Raw genomic sequence first — 26755 nt, forward strand, 5'->3', positions numbered from 1 at the left:
GTTGGATTGATGGCCTGTGGTGAGTCGACGAGCGGATTTTGACCTCTCCAAAGATATATGTGGTTTGTGGAAGCTTGGAACTGTGCCAATTCCACACAACGCTTCGTGGATGCGAACAAGAAACTGCAACAGGATAAAGGCGACACTAAGGATGAAACAAATGCTATACAACGAGTGACAATGCGAAAAGAATGAATAGGGAGGAGAACACCCAAATAATGCAAACAAGAAAGAAAATAAGTCGATACTCTTTACACCATTAAGACGTGTTGGTGAAATGAAAGCTCAAGACGAGCCTGGGCGAGAGTACATATATGTAAGTCAATTTACCCGCGTCTGCAGCATGCACATCCAGCTATTCCTGGCGTGTCAAGGATTTACAGATCCACGGTCTCGCCCAGATTGAACTAGGCGACAGCCGGACCTTTGGCACAGAAAGGGCTAGCAGGCAAAACACCATTTGCTACGGATTCGGTACCCCTTCCCAGGCTGAGACACATTCCAATCTATCAGTTCGCTCCTTCGGCGGCTGCGGGTCTTCTCCTGGACAAAGCAATTGCCTCTCATTGGATATAAGGAGGTATCCATTCATCATCGAATGCTTGGAGTCTTTATTTTGCCTGATCCGGCTTCTATGGGGCATACAATTCTTGTTCCATCAATCTTATATTCCCTGCAGGCACCGTTGTGATCCACGCTGCCGCGATCCCCTGCAACAAAACGGGTGCAATGCGGCAGATTAAGATCGCAGTCCCAAATCCATGACCTCCAGCATGCAGGGAAAAAAATGTTTGCGACGGAACATGCATAGTAGGAAATCAACTCTTAGTGGAGCAAGTGGGCACACTAGACTAAAGGGGCAAAAGGGAGACATGAGCCCTCGTGTTTTAACAAAGTCATATACCTCTCATTCCCCACGTCCCCTTATGACCCAACCCCTACAATGCCTTGAACTTCGTAATTATACTGTGCGCTCAGATATTGCCATGATAACCAGTTGCCGATCTCAAAGGTTCCCGTTTGCTGGGTCGGATATGTGCATCAGGAACCCTGCGAAGCTCGGGGGGACGGCAATTGTTATCCCCTGTAATTCTGGGGAGAATCTTATTTTCTTCCCTTTCATGCAAGTCACTGCATGTAGATATGAGCGCCTCTCGCCTCGTCTTGCTGCCTTTGTCTCGGAACTTACGTCTTGGTAGAACCCGGTTCCCGACGATGTAATTTTAGATATTTCTCGGTTTCGCGCTCGATCGCAACAATAATTATGTAGCCTTGCCGATCGATCATGAATATGCCGCTGACAGCAATCATCCTAAGGGCTATCTTAGTGCTTTGCACGAAATTTGTGGTCATTTCCACAGATGGGGCAACTAAGCTCGCCGTGCATTTGGTAAAGCTCAGTTGTATACTCCGTACGTACACATTGTGATTTTATTTCGAGAAAAGTTGATTTATATGTGTTTCTAATCCATTAGATCATTATTGAATCAAGATTATCGAGGTGGACTTCCCCCATACATTAGTGATACATATCCCAGCCTTATTGGAAATCCCTTAAGGAAACGGGCTCCTTGACTCCGTCCTTATTCTCTTTGTCATTCGATAAAAGCTCGGACCCGAATGTTTCCAGAAATACCACGAAAATCACTTCACCAAAACAAATGAAACCTTGCGGGTGTCTGCGAGGCTCCGGAATGGTTCCCGCGTCTCCCTTGCGTCGGAGTAATGCTAGGCCAAAAGATAGCTCGTAATCCCAGCTTAGGTTTTCAAAAAGGCTCACGCAGGAATGGGCTTTAAAGTTATTGACTAAGTATAAAAGTGATCAAGGGAAAGGTACCAAAGCGCACACAGCTTTCTGGTCATGATTCAGGATCAACCCGATGTTGAGAGTTTGGCAACGTTGTTGAGCCCTAGCTTCAACGGGACCACAGGGATAAGGAATTCGTCACTTTGTGCTTATTATGAGTGGGTCTTCAAATGACTGAGGTTGCTCATATTGAATTCTTGATCGGATGAAAGACAAATTGTATTCAGTTGCTCTGTTGGCCTAATAGATCCATGTTGAGGTCCATAATTGTTTCTCGCAGGTCGGCCCCGGGCGGGGATTCAACGATATCGAGATATATGAGAAAACCTTGGAACTACAAAATGAGATTATCACACTCATTATAGGCGTGTGAGAGTACTACTTTCTTTCTATAATTTGTAAGGAAACGACAGCATGTATCCCTGCCGCAGTCATTTATATCCAAATCTCAACCTTCGCAATATGCTTGAAGAGTATCGGTCGAATGATGGCTAATTAATTCAACAAAAAGCGTAGATACCTTTTCCTCTCTGGGCAGTACGGAGAAAGTTGTACGGGAAGAAGTTCTAGATGAACCGTCTGAAAAATAGACTTTACTGTTTCGCAGGCATATGATTCGCAGTTTACGGAATGAAATATTTCATTCCTTGTCGGTTTGAGAACGAATCTGCAGAGCATGAGATTTTTAGATTCTTATAACACAAGCAAGCGCTCCAGCCCTGGAGTGTGCCCCAATATATATCAGAATCTGCCCGAGTCATTCCAAGGTTGTTAAAACCCAGCCAGCCATGACTACCTGAGAATCTATGGATTGAGGTGCAACAAAAGAAAACGACAACAAATCCCCAGCTTCCGCGTACTCCATGAAAGAAGTAATCACATTACAACCTGAATGGACAAATGTTACTATATCTCGATATCTGAGGCTATAAAGTTTGGAGATCTGTGCAGCCAGGAAGCTTGAATAGCAGTGAACAGAACGTCCATGCTAGGAGCAGTCTGTTGTCATGCGGTTTACATCGGGACATTGAAGCAACAGTGGCCAACTATCTTGATAACTAGTCCTGGTACAGGTTTCTATAACAAACAGCTGTGATAGCTCCGCAAGGAAGCCGCAGCACGAGGAATTCATGTAATTATAAAAACAAGAGAAACCACCCTTCCTTGGAATCACAACAACACCAAGGTTGTCCCAGATGTCACACGTTGTGAATGGAGCACTGTTCCGTGTGCCTTCAAAACAGACCCGTCTACAGTGGTGTTACAAATAAGCTATACTTGCACATTCTCCATTCTTGTCTCTTTAATTAAGAAGTATGTCATTGGAATCCCAAGCGGCCGGAAAAATACTGCGGGCAGTGTATAAAGACTTACTGAACTATGAATGTCCTCGGAACGAGATCAGGACATGGTAGCAAGGGGGGCTCTCTAGGAAATTACAAAACTAGTTGAATTCTTGTCAGCTCGATGCAATATCTTTGGTAGCATTTTCAAATGGATTCGGTTAGGTGGATGGTCGAAGGCAGAGTGATCTGCAGAGTAGAAGCTGAGGCATACGACTTATTTTCGAACCACGCCCTAGTCATATTTGACGAGAACCAAAAGTTTTCCAAGTCAGTCCAAAACTGGCAGACTCAAGTCACGAGGAAATAAATTTCGCGCAGACCGTGGAATCATGAGCGGGCCAATAACAGGTGCGGACATCCGATTGCGAGGCTCCCTGCATAGAAGCTTGAGACGTCTATTCTTCCTGGCAATGTGAGTGATTTATCGCTGTTGTTGTTCAGAGGTATGAATTGACTTGTTATTTCACAGATATACATGAGCCTATATATACAAGAATGAGCGATTTCCAATCAACTTGGTCGTCCGTATAGACGCCTCGGAGTTAATTCCGACGGTGCGGCTTGGTTCCTGATCTGCACCAGCTTCATATCACAACAATCGCGTCCTCTGCTGCGCTATATCATTTATCTGTGAGAAATTTTGTGCTCCAAAACACGAACACCATTACTGATTTTCATGCCATTGTACATAGGAGCAGCCCATTGCCACTGTGAAACATCCATGTTGGGAGTCCTATCGCCGGATCGCAGATAAGGCCAAGGTGGCACTACGACGCGTGCTCCATCGCGTCTTGCTCCTCGACCTCACCGCCTTCACACCACGAACGGCGGAGTGTATGAACCTCTCGCCGTACCCATCGCGATGTCTTATCCCATTACGACTGCACAATTTCCTGTCACAAATGGTTCTTCACGCGCCTTTGACTCTCAGAAGCTGCCCGGTGAACCCAGCGCGCCTTCTTCGAAGCGACAACCGGAGAGTGCGACAAACTGGATACAACAGCATGTCAACATGGCATGAATGGTGACTGCATTGATGAAGACAATTGTAAGTGATCCCGTCGGTAAGATATGACCACGAAGCTAATTGGTCGTTTCGTCTCAAGCGAACGTTCTGCGAACTTTATGACCAGGTAAGTCATAACAACTCATCCAAGTGGTAAGCCTTGCTGACTCGTATCATACAACAGGAGATCCCTCATATTCCCGTCACTCAGTTAGAATGCGAAGCGAGCAAGTTTCTTGTCTGCTCGAGCTCCCCTCAACCGATTCGATCGCATGCTTTCTTGCTGTCTATCACTTCCACATGATTTCTGGTGGCATCGACAATGAGTCACCGAAAGGTCCATATCGTCTACCTTGGCCCTTCTCTCAGTCGACTCTGTGCATCATGTCATGTCCCGATGTGACTATCCGATACAAAGTCCAAGCCGTAATGGACTTATGCCACCGTCTCTAGGCACGAACACCACGAAAGAATGGCCTCCATGTGAATTGGATTTCTGGCGTCCAATGGGTGGTCTTCACTGTCCTCGATTCGCATCTCGCGTCGTTTTAAGCCTGGCAGCTCGACAGGCACCGGGATGAGCTCATGCTTCAGTCTGGCTCATGGCGAATGGGTCCTACTTTCGCAGACGAGCAGGCTGTAAGTCTAAGTCTGCGTGCAAGGAGAAGGTGAGGTGGGGCCCCCTATATTTCGAGCCTACAAATTAACATTGGCCATATCAGGTACGAACCGATAAAGGAGACGGTAGGGTCCCGAGTCATAGCCCAGTCAACTATAGAGCCACGAGCAAAGAGATGGCGTCCTATATTTTCACCTGATCTTGCTCCGCGTTGCTGGGCCGGTCGACGTATTCCAGCGGGTGGAACCAAAAAATGGAAACGAGCGAGCGGGAGAGACCAACTGGACATACACGGCGCTGCATCGAAGGCACTGTCAGACATCCTGTGGTGTCTTTGGACAGATCTTGGTATTCTTGATGCCTAGGCACACTTTTTTCTATTCAAGTCAGAGCAACATGTGCAAAGGTGATTTACCCTCGAGGTCACTGCAGCTGCAGGTCAGTCCAGCCGAGCGCGTTTGTCATTTTTTTACTGAAATCGTGTTAGCTCTTGCCAGGAAATGGCCGAGTTCCCTGCGTCCTCTACGTCGAATGTCCTTGAGCATGATCTATTTGTCAGACACTGCGCTTTGACGACATTTGGCATATCACCGTTCGCGCAGATCCTTTGTGAAGGTGGGTTTCTGCACAACTTTAACCACTCCTTCATGACTTCCATATATTTCGGGCTATATTACTATTTACCTTCAAATTGCACCCAAGAACTGTATTTTTCCAACTCTCTGCAGACGATCAAGTACCTGGAGGAGAATTTGGCTCAATGTGCTGCCCAATTAGCAAGATGGACTAATATGGCTATCTTTTTTCAATAATCTGTACTGAAGCTTTGCATCTTTTTTGAGAGATGTTTAATCATACCCAGCCCCGGGGCTGTTCATGTACGTGGCAGCTTCGGCCTGGATTATATCCATCTCTTCACTGGATGGAGGACTCGGCGAGAATACCTCGTCGTTGTCGGAAGCCGAGTCCCACATCTCACGTCTTCTGGATCTTCGTTCAGCCTGTTCAGCTCACATCCAGTCTCATTTGGCTCCTTGAATGCTCTCGTTAATCGCCGACAGACTTGGCATACAGACAACGGTTTCCCGTTTTATAAGCGCCCGCTCTGAATTTTCGACATTCCAGCCAGATGACATATGGTTCGCCTAGGATTTCGGTGATATTGCCAGCGGTATACAGGGTGGATCGAAATGAGTTTCACTATTTACTCCGTATCTACGGTATGATATCATTGATATATTGTACTACGTGGATGAGAAGGGAAACTTCGTTAAAGATTTGTGAAATAAAGCCTTTGCATTTGCATAACAGTACAGGAAAACCTGAATCAGAGAAAACCTTTACCAAGGCCGAAAGAAAGAACAGCAAATGAGTCTAAGTAGAGTCCGCACTACAGACAGAATCAGATATCAAATCAAAGATCGATAGAACAAATAACGTGGTTCCCGGCGGGTCTGTCATCCCACCTCAAATTTCCTGCCCCTACCCAACCACCTCTCTTTAAGCGCCTACCATGCCCCCAGAACGCAGCCAAACCGCTCGAAAATTAGTTGAGCAGGAAGGCAGGATCTTGCTAGCTATTAAGGCTGTTCAAAATGTCAGAATTACCACGGTCGCTGCTGCTGCTCGCTCTTTTGATGTCCCCCGCACAACTCTCGCAGCTCGGATGAAAGGCATTCCTAATCTATATGAAGCAAGGGGTACAGGCCATAAATTCACGCAACTAGAAGAGGAATCAATTTAGGATTGGTTAATCTCTATGGATCAGAGAGGCGCTGCGCTTACAATCGTGATGTTGAGAGATATGGCCAATTTACTGCTTGAACACCGCGGAGATAATGCCCCCCAGACCGTTGGCAAAAATTGGCCAACACAATACATCAAACGACATCCTGAGCTTACCACTCGATTCTCTCGCAAATATGACTACAAACGCGCCCCAATGGAAGACCCAAATACTATTATTGAGTGGTTTAAGCTTGTCGAAAAAACGATTGTTCAATATGGTATTACTTCGGATGATATCTACAACTTTGACGAATCGGGGTTTGCGATGGGAGTCAGTGCGACGACGAAGATTATTACGCAGTCATTTTACACCGGTCGGAGGGGCGTTTTACAAGCTGGCAACCGTGAATGGGTGACTGTTATTGAATCAATTTGCGCCTCCGGACGAGCGCTCCCACCATACGTTATCTTCAAGGGGAAACACTTCATGGTACGATGGTTTGACGACCTGCCAAAGCATTGGGCTCTTAACGTTAGTCCAAACGGCTGGACAAGCAATGAAATTGGCGTTGATTGGCTCCAAAAACACTTCATTCCGCATACAATAAGTCAGACGAAAGGGAAACATCGTCTTTTAGTCCTCGGTGGCCACGATAGTCATCTTACAGCAACATTCGACAAGGTTTGCCAGGAAAACAATATTATACCAATCTGTATGCCTCCGCATGCCTCTCATCTTTTACAGCCTCTAGATGTTGGTTGTTTTGCTGTTAAAGCGCTCTTACGGAAGGCGGGTTGCGGAATATACCCGATTAGGCATCGATTCTATCGAAAAAGATGACTTCCTTGATATCTTTCCAGCGGCTCGTGACAACTCGTTTAAAGAGTCTATCATTCAGAGTGCCTTCGCAGCTACTGGTTTAGTACCATTAGACCCCGATCGGGTGTTATCAAAACTCAATATTCGTCTTCAATCTCCGCCTCTACCAGATCGACCAGTTTCACAAGGTTCAACATCAGGCAGCAATATCTCTACCGGCATCCCCCGGACGACTAAGCAGCTAGAAAAACGCAAATCTAGGCTCAATTCTGGTCTAAGTTCAGCTGCTGATAAGATCACGTCGCCTACAAAACGTGATCTTCAACAGTTTTACAATATGTCGGTTAAGCTAGTTCACGAGCATGTCTTAATGCGGGATGAAATCAAGCGTTTACGGGAGGGAAATAGAAAGCAGACCAAAAAAAGGGAGAAATCAAAGAAGAGAATGCCTAATATAGGTAGTTTAACAGAGGTTTTAGATCTTGCTACCGAAGTTGGTGGAGAGGGAGGTGTTGGTGTAAGATATATATCTGATGTTGCACCTGCTCCAGAACCCCAGGTTGAACCTACACTTCCTGTTTTGCCCCCTGTACGTCGGCAAATTACATGTTCTAAATGTGGAGTAAAGGGGCATAGTTTTACAAAATGCCCGCAGAAGGGTTAAATTGTCAATTTAATGGTGTTTTGGTTGTTTAATTGGCGTTTAAAAAATATAAAATTTTTGAAGTTTTGATGGGGTGACAGACCGGTAGGGATGACAGACCCGCCGGGAACCACGTTAGTAAAAAGGTGTTGTTAGCAATTCTCGGGGTGGTCCGATGGCGAGGTCTAGATGTTGACCACCTCCTTCACCGCCCGACCATTCACCACAACGCTCACCACAACTGTTGATTGATAAGTGATGCCTCAGTGTTCATATTATTGAGGGGAGTTGATTGTGTGTTGTGTATTAGATACAAGCAGGCTAGTAGACAGATATATATATGTATGCACGTGATCCCAGCCCCATGATCATCTCAGTAACCGGGATATTCAACAGTTTCACAACACACATCTCACCATATCAACACTCACCATCAACACTCGCACCAACACACACACAACACTCACACAGTCTTCATGGCTCACCACAATAAACATTTTCTCAAAACAAGCATCCCAGCACAACACTCACAGCTCTGTTTGCTCTACGCCTGAATGAAAGATGCTAATCTCCATTACGGCGAAGGAATTATCGGACCACAAACTATCAAGGCAGAAGAATTGGGAATACGTCCTTTGTTAGCGAAGACAATTCAATTGTTATTTTAAAATTTTGGCCATTGAATTTGGGATGATCTTTCGTTATATCTATCCAATGATGATCCTGCGGAATATAAAACAGATGAGGAAGATGTTGCGCAGGTCTTGGGTTCTTCGAGTGCACATTGAGCTACTCGAATACTAGTCCCCAGCACCACGGAGAAGTGCCTGCACATCGCGGGGGGAGCCATAACAAGTCCTTGGCGAGCCAAGTCTTGCATGACTGAGCAAATTTTTACAATCACAGGGCTCATTGGCTGTGAAGGAGCACGTTTTTACAGTCACAGGGCTCATTCTCAAATCCTCTTCTGCCGCAGCTTCAATAACAAAAGGGCATGAGAAATACTATAGTCTCGAAGCGCACCGTCAAGGAACCAAATACTGAGAGCGGGGACCTTAACCCCAATGTTGAATCGAAACAAGTGAAAGATCATCAAAAGGTCACAGCTAAACGCTATGAAAAGCGTTGACTACCTCAAATTACATCCAGCACTTCGTCATTTTTACGTCTATTGCAGTTTTGCTGAATTGTAACTATATCTTATTTACCTTTGACCCCTCACAACAAGTTAATTTGACCACTAGACCAAAATACGAATCCACACCCAGCCTAGTGGGTAGTGGTTTGGAATCCAACTCAACAGGCGATATGCGACTAAGCATATCTGTGTTTGGTGCTAGCTTGATGGGACCAAAGGTTGATATCATTCTGATGTGATTGGCGCCCGCCTATCAGTGCATCTGAGAAAACAGTCGGACCATTCTCATTTGTCGGATAGTTTTACCGTGATTCGGCTGTCTTGTACCCCACAATTACACTTGCCAGACTCTTTGTATGCGCTTGTGTGTGAAGACAACTTAGCGATGGATATCTCCATTGAAGACACACACACCTAATAAAATCACAAATATGGCCGGCGAGGAAATTCCTTTATGGGCCATGGGGATCGCTACCTATCGAACAATATTTTATTGTATGATAACACAACTTCTCCATTACACTGACCGTTTGTTAATACCCTCAATGGAAAAACTGGAATCACTTCTCAACCGACACACCTAGCCAGCAGCGGCAGCGACTTATCCATAAGTTTCTTGAACGTGATAAGATCACCGAAGAATCTCTTTTCCTTGATGAGCTCCCTCCACGAATGCCCACGCCAGAGGAGATTGGCCTTATTCTTCACCCGTGGCGGTCCGATGACGTCATTCGTCGGAAGGCATATTATTTGTCCAAGGATAGCGTGCTTGTTTTTCTTCGGACCCATTATGACCCGGAAGATGATGGCAAAATGAACGAATGGGTCTCTGAAACCGATCCGTTCGAGGACAACTCCTGGTGGGCATGTCTCAACGATCCACACTTATTCAATTTCGGCTCGAATTGGCAGCGGGTATACGAAATCATGCCCGAGGTAGCCGGTTTCGTTTATCGTTCTCAACGATTCGCTCCTCCAAGAGAACTACACTGTTTTCGAGCATCGTTAAAAAAAGGGTCCACCTACGAAGGAACAAAAGGGCGCCGATGAGTGTATAGAGAAGCGGATTAGAAAAAATCGGCTACGTGAGATCAACATAGCGGCGTATATTGTCATTGCTGATCAAGAGGCTTTTCAGTCTGGGCTGTTACGCCTGCTCTGTTTGGATGATCGACAAAACATTACCTGGGAGGTACGCGTGGATCAGAAGCCAGCTGAGATCACGGAACTTATCTTGCAGAGGAACCCTATCCTTGGACTGTGAGGTTAAATGGGGGTGGGGTTGATGGGAGTGGTCGTTTGCGCTGACGACCCGAGAAATTATTCACTACGGTCCCGTCCTCAGGTAAATGACATCCATCAGCACGTATGTTGGGCAACTCTGCGGGCAGACTCTTCCGTATGCCTAGGGCATATGGAAAGCAGTTGTTTGAACTAAGAACTCATACAGCGTCAACGAGTTCCACAAGCTGATTGAATGCAACAAGTACACCGTATTGTACTTCATCGATTCCAATTTTCAACCTGGATTAGTAGCCAAAGCGACCTACACGCACATAATTACCGCAATACCTACTGGGATGTTAAGCATAGTCAATATTAATGAATGAAAGCTCTGCTATCTCCTTGGGTGATAATGCCAAGGAAGACATGATGTTGGTTTTTATGAATGGGAAGGAGATAGCAAGACATCCCGGCTAGCATGGGTGGCACGGTGGTACCGGCTGGGAATCCGATCTCTCACAGGCACTGTCTGGCTTGCAGGTCCACGAGGTATTCTATAAATGCCAGCAGAAACTTTCAGGACTGGGTTAGAGGGGAGGAACTTATCAGGCGCCTCAAGCGCATGGCCTGCTCCACTTTTGCGTAGTCAAGTGATTAAATTGTAGAGCAAATTGCGGGGGGTAGAGGACGTATTATACCGCAGCTTTATAACACCGTGGTTTTCAAATTCATCATTATCCCTGAGTGTTTAGAATTATGGACGACCAAGGAAATTGCAGTCTCGAAATGCAATCTGCCGGAATGCTAGATAGCTTGAAATATAACTTGGTATATTTCTTGAAGCGAGCCGTAGCAACCGCCTACCTTCAGATCCCTAATCTGCCGCCCTTCTCCAAAAATCGCTGTCATTGTCAATGTCGTAGTCATCATCATCGTCATCGTCATAAGACATTTGGCATACCACGGTTCAAGCACATTCATCATAGAGGTGGGCTTGATGTCTGTAACAACATCACCAAAAGGCATCCCGCTGTGGGACCTCTTGGTCTCCTACCACCTGTACTGGATCTCCTACCCCTAACCAGCGCTCATGTCTTGTTTGCCTTCGGGGGATGGTCTAAGCGCATGCCTGTTGTGATTACAAACCAACTAGATTACCACTTACGATGATACAAGCTTGCGACGGCTCCCATATGTAGATAGAGCCGATCGTAGTTTTTGAGCTGGCTTGCGCAAAGCTGTCAACAACGTGCTTGTCTTTGGTGCAAAGCTACCGTTATTCTTGTGATCGCTCTAGAATGTAGGCATTCTAATGTAGAGCAGGCTCGAGTGACTTGTAATCGCCGACTGAAACGATGATTCTGACTACGCAAGCAACAGAGTACTGTCTAGAAATCCTGGCGACACACTGAGATATCGGTTTATTTACTATCCTGCTATACGCCTTTTACACCTCTTTGTATTGGTCTTTTTTTAAAACCTTTTTCGTCGTATTGTTTGAAGCATATTCACAACTTCCTTTCAACCTTGAGTAAATAAGGGCTGAGTATCATCTCATCCAGGTGCAGCCCAAGGGTTTCAATGCTGAGTGTTTCCAGACTTTTCAGACACTATGTACTATCAGGAAAGTTGCATACAACATGATTGGGTGAGATTTTGTCTGTGCGTATCATTTTGCTGACCCACACCTCTTTGTCCCATTATAATCTTTCTCAATAGTCCAGAAGATGATGTACTTACTTTCATCCCCCTTGAACCATCTAAGGATATCCTTACGCCACCATCTCATAGGCGTCAATCCATTGATCCATTCACCAAAGGAGACCCGACTGTTGCAGCATCAAAAGCAGCATGCTCGCAAGGTTTAACTGAGCTGCTAGTCCCCTTGATAGAGATAGGAGTAGTGCTGCGACCGATTTTTATCATAGAAAACTTCTGCAGCGATAATTCGTCCCGAAAGAAATTCTAAAGAGATTTCCATACGGTATCCTCGTTGTTCGTTCTCCATATAATGCTTCAATACTGTTGGTATCATGGAGAAAAAAAGTCTGAAAGGAAAGAGTTGCTTGAAGGAAGAAAATATTTGGAAGCAAGGTCTAAGACAAAATCAGACTGAGTTGGTGCTGAAATTCTAGGTAACCCCAACAACTAAATTCCTGTTTCACCATGCACCCGCATAGCCTCAAAACACAAACAAACGGTAAAGACAGAAATGTTCTCTCGCACAGGTCCAAAATCACAAATAACCTAGACGACCATCTCACGGCTAATGGTGGAACACCTCCTTCATGGAAGCGTACACCTTGACCTTCAGATTAGAAGACCACACAGGTGTCTGCCCAGAGTTGACAGTGTACGCCACTGATTGGGCAATCTTGCCTACAGCCCGCTTAGGGAAGTACAGAGCGTGCTTCCAGTCAATGAAGACCTCATAGCCATCATCCTGGTCATGAATGAGGATGGAAGGTGTTGTGCCCTTGAACCTCTTCTCCAGCGGAATACGAACCTCCTTTCCAAAGGAGTTGTTGATCTTGGTGTTGAAGACAATTTGGTTCTCAGATCGTCTAATGGAGAGGAGGAACAGGATATCGCCGTCTCCGTTCTTGCCATCGGTCAGATAAATCTGGGTGTTATCAATGCCTGAGGTCTTGGCCGGGGTCAGGTTCAAGCTGGTTGAGTCGATGATCACCACGCCGTCGGCCTTCAGGGCTTGCTTGAAAGGCAGGGAGGAGTTGACCTTGAGACCGGCCTTGGGGATCACTGCAACGACTGGAGGTGCGACTGTCACGGGCTGCTTGAGGCCTGGGTTCAGGGCACCGCCTGGTCCACCGGAGATGGTAGGCTCTTCCTTGAAGTTCTCCAGCTTTGGAGGCTTGGTAGGGTCATTGTAGACTGTCGAGTCGTTGGTGCTTCCGATTATCTCGAGGTCGAGAGCCTCCACTTGGTACGAAGGTACCTCCTTACCGCCCTTGAACACTCTCCAGTAAGCCCTGCTCTGAATGAAGTTCAAGACATCTTCCCTACCAAGACTGGCAAGGTCCTTGCCGGACTTCAGAAGAGTGATCAAGATCGGGGTGAGAGAAATGCTGGCAGTGGACTTGATGTTCTTGCTCTTGTTGTCCTTGCAGTTTCCACAGGCAAGCTTTCCTCCATTGTCCTCAGGCTTCTGACTGAAGTTGTACACCTCAGTAATCAAGTCCTGAGTTGCGTTGTGTGTCTTTCCATCTTGCGAGATGTAGATGCGAATCCAGAAGGGGTCACCACCATCAAGGGCATATTTGCGGTAGCGAATGCTGAAAGAATAATCGAGAGATTTGGAGCCGTCCTCCAAGTAGTCCACTCCCTTAATGTTGTTGGTGGCATCGACCAACTGCTTTCTAGATACACCGTATAGGTCGTTAACGGTTTGTCGGAGGGTTGAGATGAAGCTCTCGGAGGTGTAGCCTTCTGGCTTGTAGTTCCAGGTCTGCAACTCCGGGTATGTGTAACCGAGCTTGTAAGGCCAACGGATATCCTTGGGCTTCATAAGAGTTCCGGTGGTGTCTTTGTGGAATGGACGTAGCTCTGTGTCTGGGGTAATGTCGGTGCCATCGGGAAGGCCAATTGTCTCCTGGAAGAATGCGTTGACCTTCGCCTTCTCGAACCACTTGTCCGGGTTGAGAGCTTGCCATAGGGCAAAGATGCGATCGATGTTACTAGAAAATTGTTAGAATCTGGGGATGGCACTGATGGAAATGAACTTACCAGTGGTGAAGCCAGAAGATAGGATCAAATGTCGCCACTGGGATTTGAGACATGTGTCCGTTGAGGTCACCACCAACCCAACCGTGAATGTTGTTGTGAACTGGAGTTTGTCAAAGAAGAGTCAAAGAGTAGAATTTCAAGGGTAACTTACTGTACTCAAGGTTAATGTCATGTTGGACGTTCTGGTTATCCGACAATTGGGCCGTGGTTGCGAAGGTAGAATATTCCATGGGAACTGTGAGCAGACGGTAGATCATCTCGGCAGGCTGACCGTAAGAGGACTCGCCCAGCCAAATTGGCTTCTTCAGTGCTTCCTGCACCTTGTAGTTGTTCACCACACCGTACTTCCATGTATGAGTACCAGAGGCACTCTCGCCCTCATCGGGCCAACGGGTTGTTCCAATACATTCACCGAACTATCTCAGTTAGAACAGATTCTTACTCTCTTGAATTGGAACATACATATAGCATTTCTCCATCGGGGACCCAGGGATCCTTGAAGTTATCAACGCCAGCAGTGGACATGGGCTGGTTGGTCGGCATGCGGAATTGGAAAAGCGGGTTGGGGATGTTTTCTTCGCCGGTACCATCCGAGGTCGGGACAAATGTATATGGATACTTGCACAGATCGGGGACTGAAGTAGACACACCCCAGTCCCAGAATGGCAGACGCCATGCATCGGCGGCTTCCTTCCAATCGGCGCGGATGTCCTCCGCGAAAGCAGGAACAATCTCCCGACTCATGATTTCGTAGAGACGTTGCTAAAAAGTTATTAGTTCATATTAAAAACCGGGATGTGGGTGCAGTCCATTACCTCGTAAAGTGCCAGATAAGCTCGGTGCCAGATGGGGAAGAGGATGTTGTTATGAGTGCAGTATCCTCTTCCCTCTGCATCCTTGGAGTCAATAGGCTCATCCCACGGTACATTGGGCTGTCCGTGAATTCCAGCAATTTGGAAGTACGAGTCTCGATCTTTGGGGTCAATCTTCTGGAAGCGAGACAATGCCAGCACAAATAGCTTGACTTGCTTCTCGTTCACGGGGTCGTTGCTCCATGAGTCGATTTCCTGACGGATAGGAACTTGCACCTCAGGACCCAACTTGGATGGCTCCTCGGAATTCACCGGGATTCCATTGATGGGGTAGTACTTCCACTCGGGGGTTGTCATGGTGATGGCTTTTTCTGATTTTGATTGATATGAACAAAGTTTTTGAGAAGAAACATCTAGGGAGCTTGTCTGGCTTAGAAATATTATTTATATTCAGATAATTCCTACGAGTAAGATATACAAGTCATATTATTTTTCTATTTTTTTCAGGTGGGCGGGTATGAGCTGAGGTGATGGCATAGCATGCTAGGGGTGATTCGGGAACGTTCGGGTAGTACACATTCATGCAGATGCATGAGCCTCGCTACAGCTATGCACTGGGGTTTATGCGCATACTCAGGATGAAGTATGCACAAGTCTGCATATATATTCCGGGTTCTGGACCCTAGGCTTTTGTAATTATCCGATTATAAGGTTTGGAATAGATCTATATACAATGGTGCGACACACGACTAGAGCTATCATCTCTCATGGAGATAACGAGATATCTCGTAGAGAAAAATTGTCCAATCGCAATAGAGCTCTTTGCTTTTTCCTGTAGCAGCTGTCGATCAGTGTCTCTGAGCTCAGCGCCCCACTGCTCGAGCGTGGCGCCAGCTACATGATCGTCTTGCGCAAAATCCACACACTATCTGTTTGCGTCACACCATGAGCATATATGAAACTACTGCAGAATATAGAACATCATGACGTCGGGATACGACCTTCCGACTCAAACAATCACATTGACCCCCTTGGCTTCATGGCGAATACGCACTGGTCCATTTGAGTGGGTTCTTATTCAAGTGTGCAGTGCCCTGTATATATATTTTATCCCTTGCAATTGATCTGTTGGAATTGCGACCCTCTTCATTCAACGATTCTTTCGCGTTGAAATTTTTATCTCAATCTTCAAGATGGATTGCAATCCAGCTATCACCACGGTCTCTCTCGGGTCGTGCAACTTTCACAGCATTACCAAAAAGATTGATGAAGCCGCCCGAAATGGATTCAAGGCAATCGAACTCTTTATCGATGACCTCGAGGCCCTCGCCAGAAGCATCAGCTCGACACCTGCTACCTCCGTCCCTTCTCATGAATCTGTGTTAGCCGCTGCTCATCAGATTCGCAAGCAGTGTGACAAGTTAAACGTTGTCATACTCAACCTCCAGCCTCTGCGCTTCTACGAGGGCTTGGTTAGTCGCAAAAAGCGCAACCAAATCCTAGACGAGGTACTTCCGATATGGATGGACGCGCTGAAGATCCTAGGTGCAGACACTATTCTGGTCCCCTCAAATTTCCTTCCCGAAGACCCTGCGACTGGACTCCCCCAGACAGTCGGAGATTTTGACATAATCGTTGAAGATCTCCGTGTTCTGGCAGCACGAGGCACCCAACATGGACACTCCATCAAATTCGCCTATGAGGCACTCGCCTGGGGCACACATGTTAATACATGGGAAAAGTCGTGGAAAATCGTCCAGGCAGTCGATCGGCCGAATCTAGGCCTCGCCCTGGACACGTTCAACATAGCCGGCGCCATCTATGCCGATCCCACCACAGAAGACGGTCGTATTGCGGATACGGCGGAAGCCGATCTCTCTGCCTCATTGGGCCGTATGGCCTCTAATTTGGATGTCAGCAAGCTGTTTATCGTCCAGATAGCCGACGGGGAGCGTCTCAGCCAGCCGCTCCGCCCAGGTCACGCTTTCTATGTTGAAGGCCAACCCAGTCGACTGAGCTGGTCTCGACACTGTCGGCTTTTCCTTTGTGAGAGTGACCGCGGAGGTTTCTTGCCTGTTCTTTGTATACTCAAGGTTATTCTGGATCTCGGCTGGAAGGGGTACCTTGCGTATGAGGTCTTCTCGCGTTCATTGGCAAACAGTGATCACCGGACACCAGCGCAACATGCAGAGAGGGCGAAGCTATCCTGGGAGGCGCTCTGCAGGATTTCAGGGACTAAGATGATTCATACTGAACACACTGAACCTACCAGTCCCAGTGGGTTCCAGTTACCCGGAATGGGATTATTCGAGACAGTGGTGCATGAGGTGGAGAGAGGGATAGAAACAGGGTTCTCGTTTGGAAAAATTGTATTATAATAAATCTTTAAATGAATCTTTCTGCTGTTTTCCGGAACCAAAAAAGCCATGGCACGTCAGTAAGAATTTAGCTGCATAATTTGTTGAAAGACGAGTCAACTGACCAATAGCAATCGAATTTCACACGAGTGGCTTGCCAACGCATATGATAGATACACTTTGATCACAGTGTTCCTAGTCAAGAGCGGGCGATATAAGATTGTAACATATATCGGATCAAAGTTACGTGCGAAAATTAGACATCGGCACCGGGGGAGGCTCAAGTTGGTGATTTTTACGATCGACTACATGTAAAAGCAAGTACTTTGCCACAGCACTTGGTTATGCAGGCGAGGAACGTGAACTCTTGGCCAGGACCCTTGACTACATGAAAAAAAACCCGGTCAAGCTGCATTTCTAGACACTACAGAAGTATCTCAATAATGCAATTTTTGCCGACAGCCATGCACATATACTGGACACTTAGGCGTGTTTGTGTTGGTCAGAAATGGCCGGCTGAGAAGTGATAGGCGTGCATATAAGTGGGGTGATGACCAATATTACCCCAGGGCTGAGTTGCAGCAGATGAAAGCAAAAATGAACTAGATCTCGAACTTATCACATTACGAGGCGAAGATGTGACCGATACCCCGCAGATTCCACTCCACAATAGCAGATCATTTAGCGTGATATTATTAAAATGGAGTATTTCACTGGTCGGCTATAATAGATGCACTCTGGGTTGAGCTCACTTCGTCACTGCATAATTGTCTTTGCATGATTCAGCTCCCCAACAAGAACTAACCACCTTTCTGGTTACACAATTAAAAGAAAATAACACTAGGGGAGCGTTCATGCAGTCGGGTAGGGAAGGGAGATCTGCAAGGTACGGGGACTCCGAACTCCTCTTTGTGATAATTGCATTTTGCGAACGCAACATCGCTGTCAATATGATAAGCTACAGTATACAACATCTATTTCCCAGTCAATTGGCTCATGTCATATCTGAAATTTAACGTGGCAATATCAATCTTGTCGCCTATTAGCTAAGTACACACCATTCGAAATATATTTTGGTGCAAAGCACACTCAACAATCATTCTCATTGGCCTTCCCCTTTTCGATTTTCGGCGGGGCTGCCGACATGAAAAAGAACGAGGAAAGCCCAGCGACCAAACATAGAATCCCAAGGACTAGCGTCATGAATCCCCAGCCCAATTCACGTTTGATGAATCCACCAGCCATCGGGCCAAGCGTTTGACCGGCAGCAAATGCCATGTTGCAAAGTGCATAGCCCCGTCCCTGTCCGCTGCTCTTCTCCTCCGTGATCCCGTGGAGGCTTTCAATCCTCCGGACTGCGTTTGAGACATCACCCATGATAATTGCTTGCACTGTTGTGAGACAAACTCCGACAACGAAAAGCAAGGAAACGAGAGCGATTTCATGCTGGATCGTGTTTGCTTGAGTCCACCGCATGGATACCATTGGTACTGCCATCACGAAAAATCCAGTCACCACAACCGCTCGTGGGGAGAAATGTCTGACAAAGTGGGCAATTGAAATGCTGAGCACGGAAGGTATCGTCATTGGGAGGAATACGAGACCCGCGCCCAGGCTAGACCAATGGTATGTGTCGAGCACATAGAGTGGAAGTGTCTGCATCTTTGTCAGCTGTGGCATTCCTTATACTGTGGGAAAGGTGACGTACCGTTTCAAAGGCAGATAGGATGGAAGAAATCGCGAAGACACAAAATATCACGCCCAACATGATTGGGTGCAAGAAATGATAGAAGCTCAACACAGTTTCGTCAGAGATATCATTTTCCAAGAGAGGAGAATCCTCGTGCTGGTTGATTTTGGTTTCATCTGCATGTCTTTTTGTTAGCACCTGACAAAGTGAAAAATGAAGCTGCGACAGACCTTCATCCTCCTGTACAATCAACATTCGCAGACAAATGTCAACGACAAGCAGTACAATCGGAACCCCGAAAGCACCAATAGTGCCAAATTTGGAAAACCTAAATTTTTAGAAATTGAAGTCACCAATGGAATGGAAATGTTGGAAAACGTACAAGAAACCACCAGCCATAGGGCCACAGAGCATTCCCCACGTCAATGCTGCAGACCCACAAGCCATATGCGAACCCAAATGTTCGGGACTGGCTGTTTCGGCGATCATGCTCAAGCCTAGAACACCCACAACTGCGCCCGAGAAACCCTGGAATACCCGAGCCAAGAGAAGCACCCAGACATTACTTGCAGAAATAAATAGCACGGTCGCCAGGGCCATGGCGATGAGACCACAAACCAGAGGTGCTTTCCGGGCGCGATATTTGTCGCAAAAATAACCCACCACCACTATATCTCAATCAGCACATGAACAATTAATTGATTTGAGAATTACCCACGAGAGCCAAGCAACAGAGCGCCGCCATAACTCGCCAACAGCATAGACGACCATTTTTGGACTAATAGGGGTCAATAAACATTTTCAAGTTATGGGAAGAAAGTTTAGAAATTACCGTCCCTTAAAGCCATGTTGTCAGGGCCCATCAATAGGAAAGGCAGGATGGGTACAATCTAGGAATGCGTCAGTTCCTCCATGGATTTTTGTGAATCGCTATGACATCTTGAGATGGGCGACAACACTCACAATGCCATAAATAAAAGTGTCCTATCGTAACGGTTCTTTAAGTTAGTTGTTGCTTAATTTCGAATTGAACACCATCTACCGTGAATAGGGCAAAACATAGAGCGACCAGTATAAAGGTACTAGAGGATCTTGTTTTGCTAGTAAATTTTTTTTGCACACCCATGATGGCTGAGAAATTCGTGGGTTGTTCAGTCGACAAAAACGAGCCTTTTCAGGAATATATGCCAATTCAATAGGATGAGAGCCAACTCCAATGAATGTATGTAAATTGATTAAGCTGCAAGAGACGGGTAAATGAAAAACAGAGAGGAGAGACTAGGATCTGCAAAAATGGGTAAGACAAACTAATGCATCAACGACAAAAGAAAGGGAAATGACGAGTATCGACCTCGGGAGTCGTGAGGAGCTGAAAAAATGCTGTGCAGCTGAACCAATAAAGCGACGAAAATACGAATCGACGATCAAATGGAAGATTCGGGGTTTGATCCACTCAGGTTACACAGTTCCTTACAGCAAAAAAAAAAAAACCCCCCAAAATGAGAAAAGAAATTGAACATGCATTGCCAATCACCGTAGTATGCACTGTAGAATACAACTGCGTCTGATGCATGAACCACATCCACTATGGTAAGAAGCTGAGCTTCTTCGTGAAACCCCTATCCCAATATTCAATTGAATTTATCTATTTATTGGGCCTTGGGACATGCAATGGAATATGTTAAACGGTAATTCTATGAGATTTACTATCCTTACAGCCACTATCCTTCATCATGGCGCCTTCAGTCACGAGTCTTGAACACGAGTGCTCTGTTATACCAATCAACACCTTGAAGCTATCCAAAAGAGCTCCAAATCAGGTCCCGCAACAAGTCGTCGATCTCCCACTTACTCTTTCCGAATCTCATGTAGTTGAGGCGGCAAATTCCCAATACTTGGAGTATTTGGACCCAGAATTAGATCAGGGTCTGGACATCGAGTCGGTTCTCGTTGTCTGCTGGCTACTGGTGGTATATGGCTTCTCTCCCGTGAGAACAATGTACCTGGCCTTCCATGCTGGGTCAAATCTATGCCATATAGATGGCAAAAGTCAGGGTGCCAACTCTCGCGCTCTTGAATTTTCCTCGGAGCGTCCTTTGAAGGATCTCGTTCGGGGTTTTTGTCGTATCAAGGCGGGCATCACCTCGAGTGATCCTGACGAAGGGTCGGCTTCCGATGAGAAAAATCACCTTCTCACTTCGGTTATCCGTTATGCCGGTGACCGTAAAGCTTTGCAAGAGGCACCCCTGCTGGGCAACTCAAAGGTATCTTTATACCGTGATCATGCGTATTTCTCCCCTCGCCTATCCAGCCCAACTGATCTCGCTTCATTCTAGATCCCCAATGCAAAGCTGATGCTCAACGTGAAAAACTCAAATGGCAATTTGCACGCGAGCCTCGCGTTCTCGCCGCTTGAGATGTCCAGAGAATTTGCAACAAGTCTTCTTCACTGCTTCAACAAGGTCGTCGGATCCATATACCGCTCCCCCGCAACTTCTCTGGGCGACCTTGATTTATGCTCCGATCTGGACCTCATTCTCCTCCAAAAGTTTACGAAAGAGGTCTCGGAATCTCACGAGGTCCTGCTACATGACATGGCATTGGAGCATGCACGACTGACACCGGATGCTCCTGCAATTTCCTCCTGGGATGGAAAATTCACCTATAAAGAGTTGGATGATCTCACAACTCGTCTTGCTCTTCACTTGACCACAATTGGCGTTGGTGCCGAAACCTTCGTGCTCAGTTGTTTCGAAAAGTCGGCTTTTGCAATTATTGCGCGCCTTGCTATTTTGAAAGCCGGCGGAGCGTACATATCCATCGATGCCAGCGATCCTCCCATTTTCCTCGACTCGGTTATCACTCGCGTCAACGCTAAAATTATGCTTACATCTCCCGAGTGTGCATCAAAATATACATCGCTCATTTCAAACGTCATTTCGATCACAGAAGAGAGTCTAAAAGAACTTCCCACCGGACCGCTTTCTTCCACAGTCCAACCAGGAAACGCCTGTCTAATTCTATTCACTTCCGGTAGCACGGGTCAACCTAAAGGCATTATCCAGGAACATCGATCTTACGCCACAGCAATCCGCGATTACAACAAAGTCCTTGGTCTCGGCCGACACAGCCGTGTCTTCCAGTTCGATGACTACGCATTCGACATCAGCAACAATGATTACCTCACAGCTTTGGCAGCCGGTGGCTGTTGCTGCGTTCCGACACCCGAAAAGACCATATCGGGCCTGATTGAAAATATCAACCTCATGAAGGCTAATATGAGCTTCATGACTCCAACAATCGCAATTCAAATCAATCCCAAAGACGTCCCATCGCTGGAACTGCTCTGCGTCGGAGGCGAGCCCATGTCAAATGACCTCCTCATGAAATGGGGTCCTCACGTCAAGCTGGTAAATCAGTACGGAATGGGCGAGGCAGCCACCTTCTGCGCCTACAATGACAGCCCCAAGGCAGGCCATAATGCCGTTGTCGGCAAATCTGGTAGCGGTGCCATTTGGATCGCGAACGCTTCTTTGCCTGAGCGGCCAGTGCCCGTCGGCGCTGTCGGCGAAATCTTGATTGAAGGTCCCCACCTCTCTCGTGGGTACTTGGATGACCTATGCCAGAAACCCGATGTGGGATTCCTCAGTGAAGTTCCTCGGTGGATTGCGGATCTCCAACCATCACGAGCATTAACCTCCCGTATTTACCGGTCCGGTGATCTGGGGCGGTATCGCCACGATGGCACGGTGGAGCACATGGGTCGAAAGGATACACTTCTCAAACTGAACGGTGGTCGTGTTGAGTCGACTGAAGTCGAGTACATCCTTCGAAAAACTCTTTCACCTGGTGATTTCACCGTAGTCGATATGCTCGGTGAGATTGACGGTAGCGATGATCCCATCCTGGTGGCTTTTGTTTACCTTGTTGATAACCCGGCAAACCTTCTTCCCGGAACCTCAGACCTTGAAATGTCGTTCCTTCCGATAACGAATCGTGTCAGAGTAAACAGGCTGGTAGAGGCGATGCATAATGAAGTCTCAAGCACACTGCCGAAGCACATGATGCCCAGCTTGTTTCTCCTTGTCGACCGAATCCCCCGCACAAGGTCTAACAAGCTTGACCGCAGAAAGTTGCATCAAATCGCCCAAAAATGGTATATGGCGAATTGAATCTTGTAAAGCCTCAATGTTTTTTTATTTCCTTGCTTGTTTCGGTGTTTCTTTATTTTTGCTACAGTCATGTAGAAAGCTCGCAGACTTAGAGTTTGAGGCTATGTACAGGGCCAAATTAGAAGCCACCCTCTTAGATGATACTTAACTAAATCGAACCTGTCACTGAAGACTTCATCGGTTATGAAAAAGACTCGCGAGTGCTGTACTATACGTATCATGCTTCTAGCCATCGAAAAACCAAAGGATGTGTATATCAATCCCCCGAATGAATGAATAAACAGACATCAGCATTAAACGTGAGATCAAACAAGCAGGAACATCTAATTTTTTGCTCCCCTGGGGTTTAAAAATAATGTGAAAACAAAACAGTCAGGCACATCCGATATTAGTTGTTCCAACGCCGGAACCAGGGGTCTTCTGAGCGTGATTCTAGCATCGAGCTCAGCCCCATGTAGAAATAGTGTTCGAATGATGCTTTTTCTGCCATTCCCAGGAATGCTGGGATTTGTTGCAGCGTAGAAAAGTGCGCTCCACCCTTTCCAGTACTGATGCATGTTTTTGAAGTTCGGATTGGCGCCAAGATGTAATAGCAGGCGCACAGTACGTGTGCATGAATGACCAACTGCTGTTTGAAGTGGCGTTCTTCCCATGTTGTCTTGGGATTCTATTTGAATACCAGAGTCTATGAGAATCTTTATAATTCCGGGAGTAGCGTTCTTAGAAGCCGCGATGTGCACGAGGCTCATCCCAGTTCGACGGTCCAAGATGTGTGTATCAGCCCCATGCTTCAAAAGCAATACCACTTTGGACTCCTGGTTTGACCGGACTGCCTCCAGCAATGGAGCGTGCTTGTCAAATACAACGGAATCGGCCATGGCACCGTGTTCCAAGAGCAACTTGGTGATCGCCACGTCGCTACGACCATTTGTCGCCACAACCAAGGGTCTTCTTGATCGGGCGTCGGCCACATCTGGTAAAGCCCCATTCTCTAACAGGGTTTGTACAACACTGTTATGCTTGTTATTGACAGCCTCCAGAAGAGCTGTCGACTGTGCCCGATTCGACAATCGAAGATTAACATTCGCACCTGCACGCAGCATATTGCGCACTCCTAGCTCGCCCCCGCGGCTGGCGTACCACAAAAGGGCTGATCCATCATCAGAGCGGATATTATTTTGTAGAGCTCATTGGTCAGGAGATGGTACAACTTTTGGCTAGTCCGGAGGAAGCTGAGAAGGTCTTTTGGCGAAGTCAAATGGCTTGAAATGAGCAAAGCCAGTTCCAGTAGTAGAGAGAGAAGAGACATCGCGAGATGCTTGGACAAATGGCAGAGCTGTCACTCAATAGAATGAGTGAAGGATTTTTCAAATCTTGCTTGAGCTAAGCGGATCAAAAGCGGTTGGCCATTATGTACCAGGCGATAGGAAAACTAAAGCAGAATAAAAAGCAGATTAGAATTCAGTCGATGCTTATTATATATGTGATGAGGGCAATTAAGTCGCCGCCTGTGGTCCGATCAGGTCGTGTTGAGGTGTTGAAAAGGTGGCCGTGATAATCGTTATCCCAATTGAACACTTCCAATAGCCCCTTCCATGAAAGTCGGGACTTGATCTCCTATAAGAATTTAATGTCATCAAGCCTGGTCAGCACCTTTGTTCTTCATGCAATGCCGATATACAACCGAATATTTTTGGATGTCTTTGGGTATTTGCGGGCAAAAGCAATCCTTTTCCCGTTTGTGAGGCTGCCCGAAGACAAAGAATAATGGTTGTTTTACCCGATATGATGGCCTTTGATGTGAGTAACGGCTGGGCATCTTGGGTGTGGCGTTGAACTGTTAATAAGATTAACGTTTGTTGCAAAGTCAACGATAGGAACCCGAGCCCAGTTCTCAGGACAACCATGTGAACCAGTTGAACAACCAAAGGCCAGGATCTGGTTCCTCGTCGATCGCCACCCACCTCGCGAGATTGCAACGCTACTATCACATTCTGCTGGTACCCTGGTCGCACGCAGACAATGATTCCATGGATTCCGTGATTTATAACCATTAATTCGCTCCGGCACATGGAAATTTGTTTGTAAAACTCCAGTCCGATTAATTTTCCAGTTGCTCTCCCACCCAAGAGACCCATCGTCTTCTCAATTTTTCCAGGATGGCACGCCCAAGGCGTCAAAGTCGGCGCCAGCGACAAGGAACATTCCATGTACAGGTGCCAAAGCTGCCGGAAGACCAATCTTTGACAGCCAAGGATATTCCGCGCCGCGGCCAATCGTGTGAAGTGCGATCGCATCCAAGTGCCTCTATGCAGTGGAATCAGAATGATACAGCGGCCATCAAACAAGGCCAGCCCGAGACTAGCACTGTTTCTCTCACAGTAAGTCAGTGTATGGCAGGAGGCACTTCGACCAGATCTTCTTGGCTATCTCAGCCTGTGAGTAAGCGGTAAGAACTCACGACCAGTCTTCCCAATTTGGAAGTTGTTACTAACGCACTGCTCTCAGACTGGTAAAACAATTGATTGAATGTTGCCGAGGGAAGATCGATACCATCTTCAGTAAGTTCAAGCTACAAATTTAGGAGCGCGCCGACTAATCTACGGGCTCGAACAACAGTCTTACAAGGTCTAAACTCACTTCTCGGAGTTCCAATGACAAACATCCCTTTCCGCGCACAAAATCTTATTCTCCAAGCCATACAGCGATATCTCGAATTCGATGCATTTCAATTCGTTCAAAAATGGCTCTTGGAGGAGTCTCTCGTGGTTGGGTGGACATGCCCAGAGGAACTAGAGCTACACAGGCTTTTCAAATTCTTGGTGGAACATCGGGACAAGATACGGTGTAGCTCTTGCCGTCAAGCCGCTATTACTATACAAAAATGGCAAAGAGTGGTTTCTGGCATCCGCCACGCTGCTGTCCACCGTCTTTCACAGGATCGTGAATCTCTTCTCCACATGACCCGTGTCGCCATTGAATTCTCTCTCTGTATCGGTGGACTTTCGAGCGTACAGAAGCTTCGCCGTCTCTTGAAGTTCCTGGAAGATAGACTCCCAAAGTCAGAGCGCCGTCGAACGCAGTCAAGACAGAACTTCAAGCACCAAGCTTCTTTGCCAAGACTGCGCCTCGAAGGTCTGAAAGACCGATTTCTGTTGCTGCCGAAACACACCCAGAAAGTTCTTCACCGGATTGAAGCAATGTACAACTTGGAAGTGGAATGGTTCCTGCAATCTGAATTCAGATGACACCTGCTCACTCGTTTCAATCTCTTGATGTCGAAATACCGACGTGTTGTTGACGTGTATCTAGCAATACACAGATGTGAAATGATTCGCTAAGTGGTCGAAAATACTGCGCTTGAATGTGGATCGACCATTGGAATCCTAGCGGCGGCTCAAGGGACGGACAGCGGATCATGGAGATTTGGGTTTGGAGCCCAGAGAAGAAATCAGAATGATCTGTTAGGGTCCAGCACAGACCGCGTGATGCCAGCACCGCTTCGGAACCGGCCTAAAAGCACACGGTCGTCATCCTGAAGGTGGGACTACGTGCATCGTGTCTGTGCGGCCAGGAAGCTGAGATATAGGCGAACAGAGCGTGCACTTTAGCAGCATTTGATAGGCTGGAGTGCTACATTGTGATGTCG

At 46.8% G+C, this 26755-nt stretch overlaps 7 protein-coding genes across 7 annotated transcripts; 3 read left to right on the forward strand and 4 right to left on the reverse strand.

The window, feature by feature from the left end:
• Positions 1-9674: 9674 nt before the first annotated feature.
• Positions 9675-9896, reverse strand: N7471_013051 (uncharacterized protein; the record flags this gene model as incomplete). Its single annotated transcript, XM_057285770.1, has 1 exon — positions 9675-9896. One exon carries the CDS (start codon positions 9894-9896, stop codon positions 9675-9677), a length of 222 nt encoding a protein of 73 aa, XP_057129763.1.
• Positions 9897-12597: 2701 nt separating this feature from the next.
• On the reverse strand, positions 12598-15244 carry N7471_013052 (Concanavalin A-like lectin/glucanases superfamily; the record flags this gene model as incomplete). Its single annotated transcript, XM_057285771.1, has 5 exons — positions 12598-14026; positions 14076-14175; positions 14227-14491; positions 14538-14837; positions 14891-15244. 5 exons carry the CDS (start codon positions 15242-15244, stop codon positions 12598-12600), a joined length of 2448 nt encoding a protein of 815 aa, XP_057129764.1.
• An 836-nt stretch (positions 15245-16080) lies between these two features.
• On the forward strand, positions 16081-17265 carry N7471_013053 (sugar phosphate isomerase/epimerase family protein; the record flags this gene model as incomplete). The annotated part of the gene is made up of 1 exon (XM_057285772.1): positions 16081-17265. One exon carries the CDS (start codon positions 16081-16083, stop codon positions 17263-17265), a length of 1185 nt encoding a protein of 394 aa, XP_057129765.1.
• A 1068-nt stretch (positions 17266-18333) lies between these two features.
• Positions 18334-20060, reverse strand: N7471_013054 (MFS transporter; the record flags this gene model as incomplete). Its single annotated transcript, XM_057285773.1, has 8 exons — positions 18334-18900; positions 18953-19110; positions 19165-19262; positions 19317-19602; positions 19653-19712; positions 19767-19824; positions 19898-19918; positions 19977-20060. The coding sequence occupies 8 exons, from the start codon at positions 20058-20060 to the stop codon at positions 18334-18336; spliced, it is 1332 nt and encodes a 443-aa protein (XP_057129766.1).
• Positions 20061-20667: 607 nt separating this feature from the next.
• Positions 20668-23106, forward strand: N7471_013055 (non-ribosomal peptide synthetase; the record flags this gene model as incomplete). Its single annotated transcript, XM_057285774.1, has 2 exons — positions 20668-21198; positions 21271-23106. The coding sequence occupies 2 exons, from the start codon at positions 20668-20670 to the stop codon at positions 23104-23106; spliced, it is 2367 nt and encodes a 788-aa protein (XP_057129767.1).
• A 388-nt stretch (positions 23107-23494) lies between these two features.
• N7471_013056 (ankyrin repeat domain-containing protein) lies at positions 23495-24209 on the reverse strand (the record flags this gene model as incomplete). The annotated part of the gene is made up of 3 exons (XM_057285775.1): positions 23495-23654; positions 23709-23751; positions 23786-24209. 3 exons carry the CDS (start codon positions 24207-24209, stop codon positions 23495-23497), a joined length of 627 nt encoding a protein of 208 aa, XP_057129768.1.
• Positions 24210-25265: 1056 nt separating this feature from the next.
• On the forward strand, positions 25266-26354 carry N7471_013057 (uncharacterized protein; the record flags this gene model as incomplete). The annotated part of the gene is made up of 3 exons (XM_057285776.1): positions 25266-25555; positions 25615-25667; positions 25726-26354. 3 exons carry the CDS (start codon positions 25266-25268, stop codon positions 26352-26354), a joined length of 972 nt encoding a protein of 323 aa, XP_057129769.1.
• Between the last annotated feature and the right edge of the window lie 401 nt (positions 26355-26755).

The sequence above is a fragment of the Penicillium samsonianum genome (genome assembly GCF_028829775.1).
Source record: "Penicillium samsonianum strain IBT 33392 chromosome Unknown utg000008l_segment0_segment0, whole genome shotgun sequence".
Classification (NCBI taxonomy): Eukaryota; Fungi; Ascomycota; class Eurotiomycetes; order Eurotiales; family Aspergillaceae; genus Penicillium; species Penicillium samsonianum.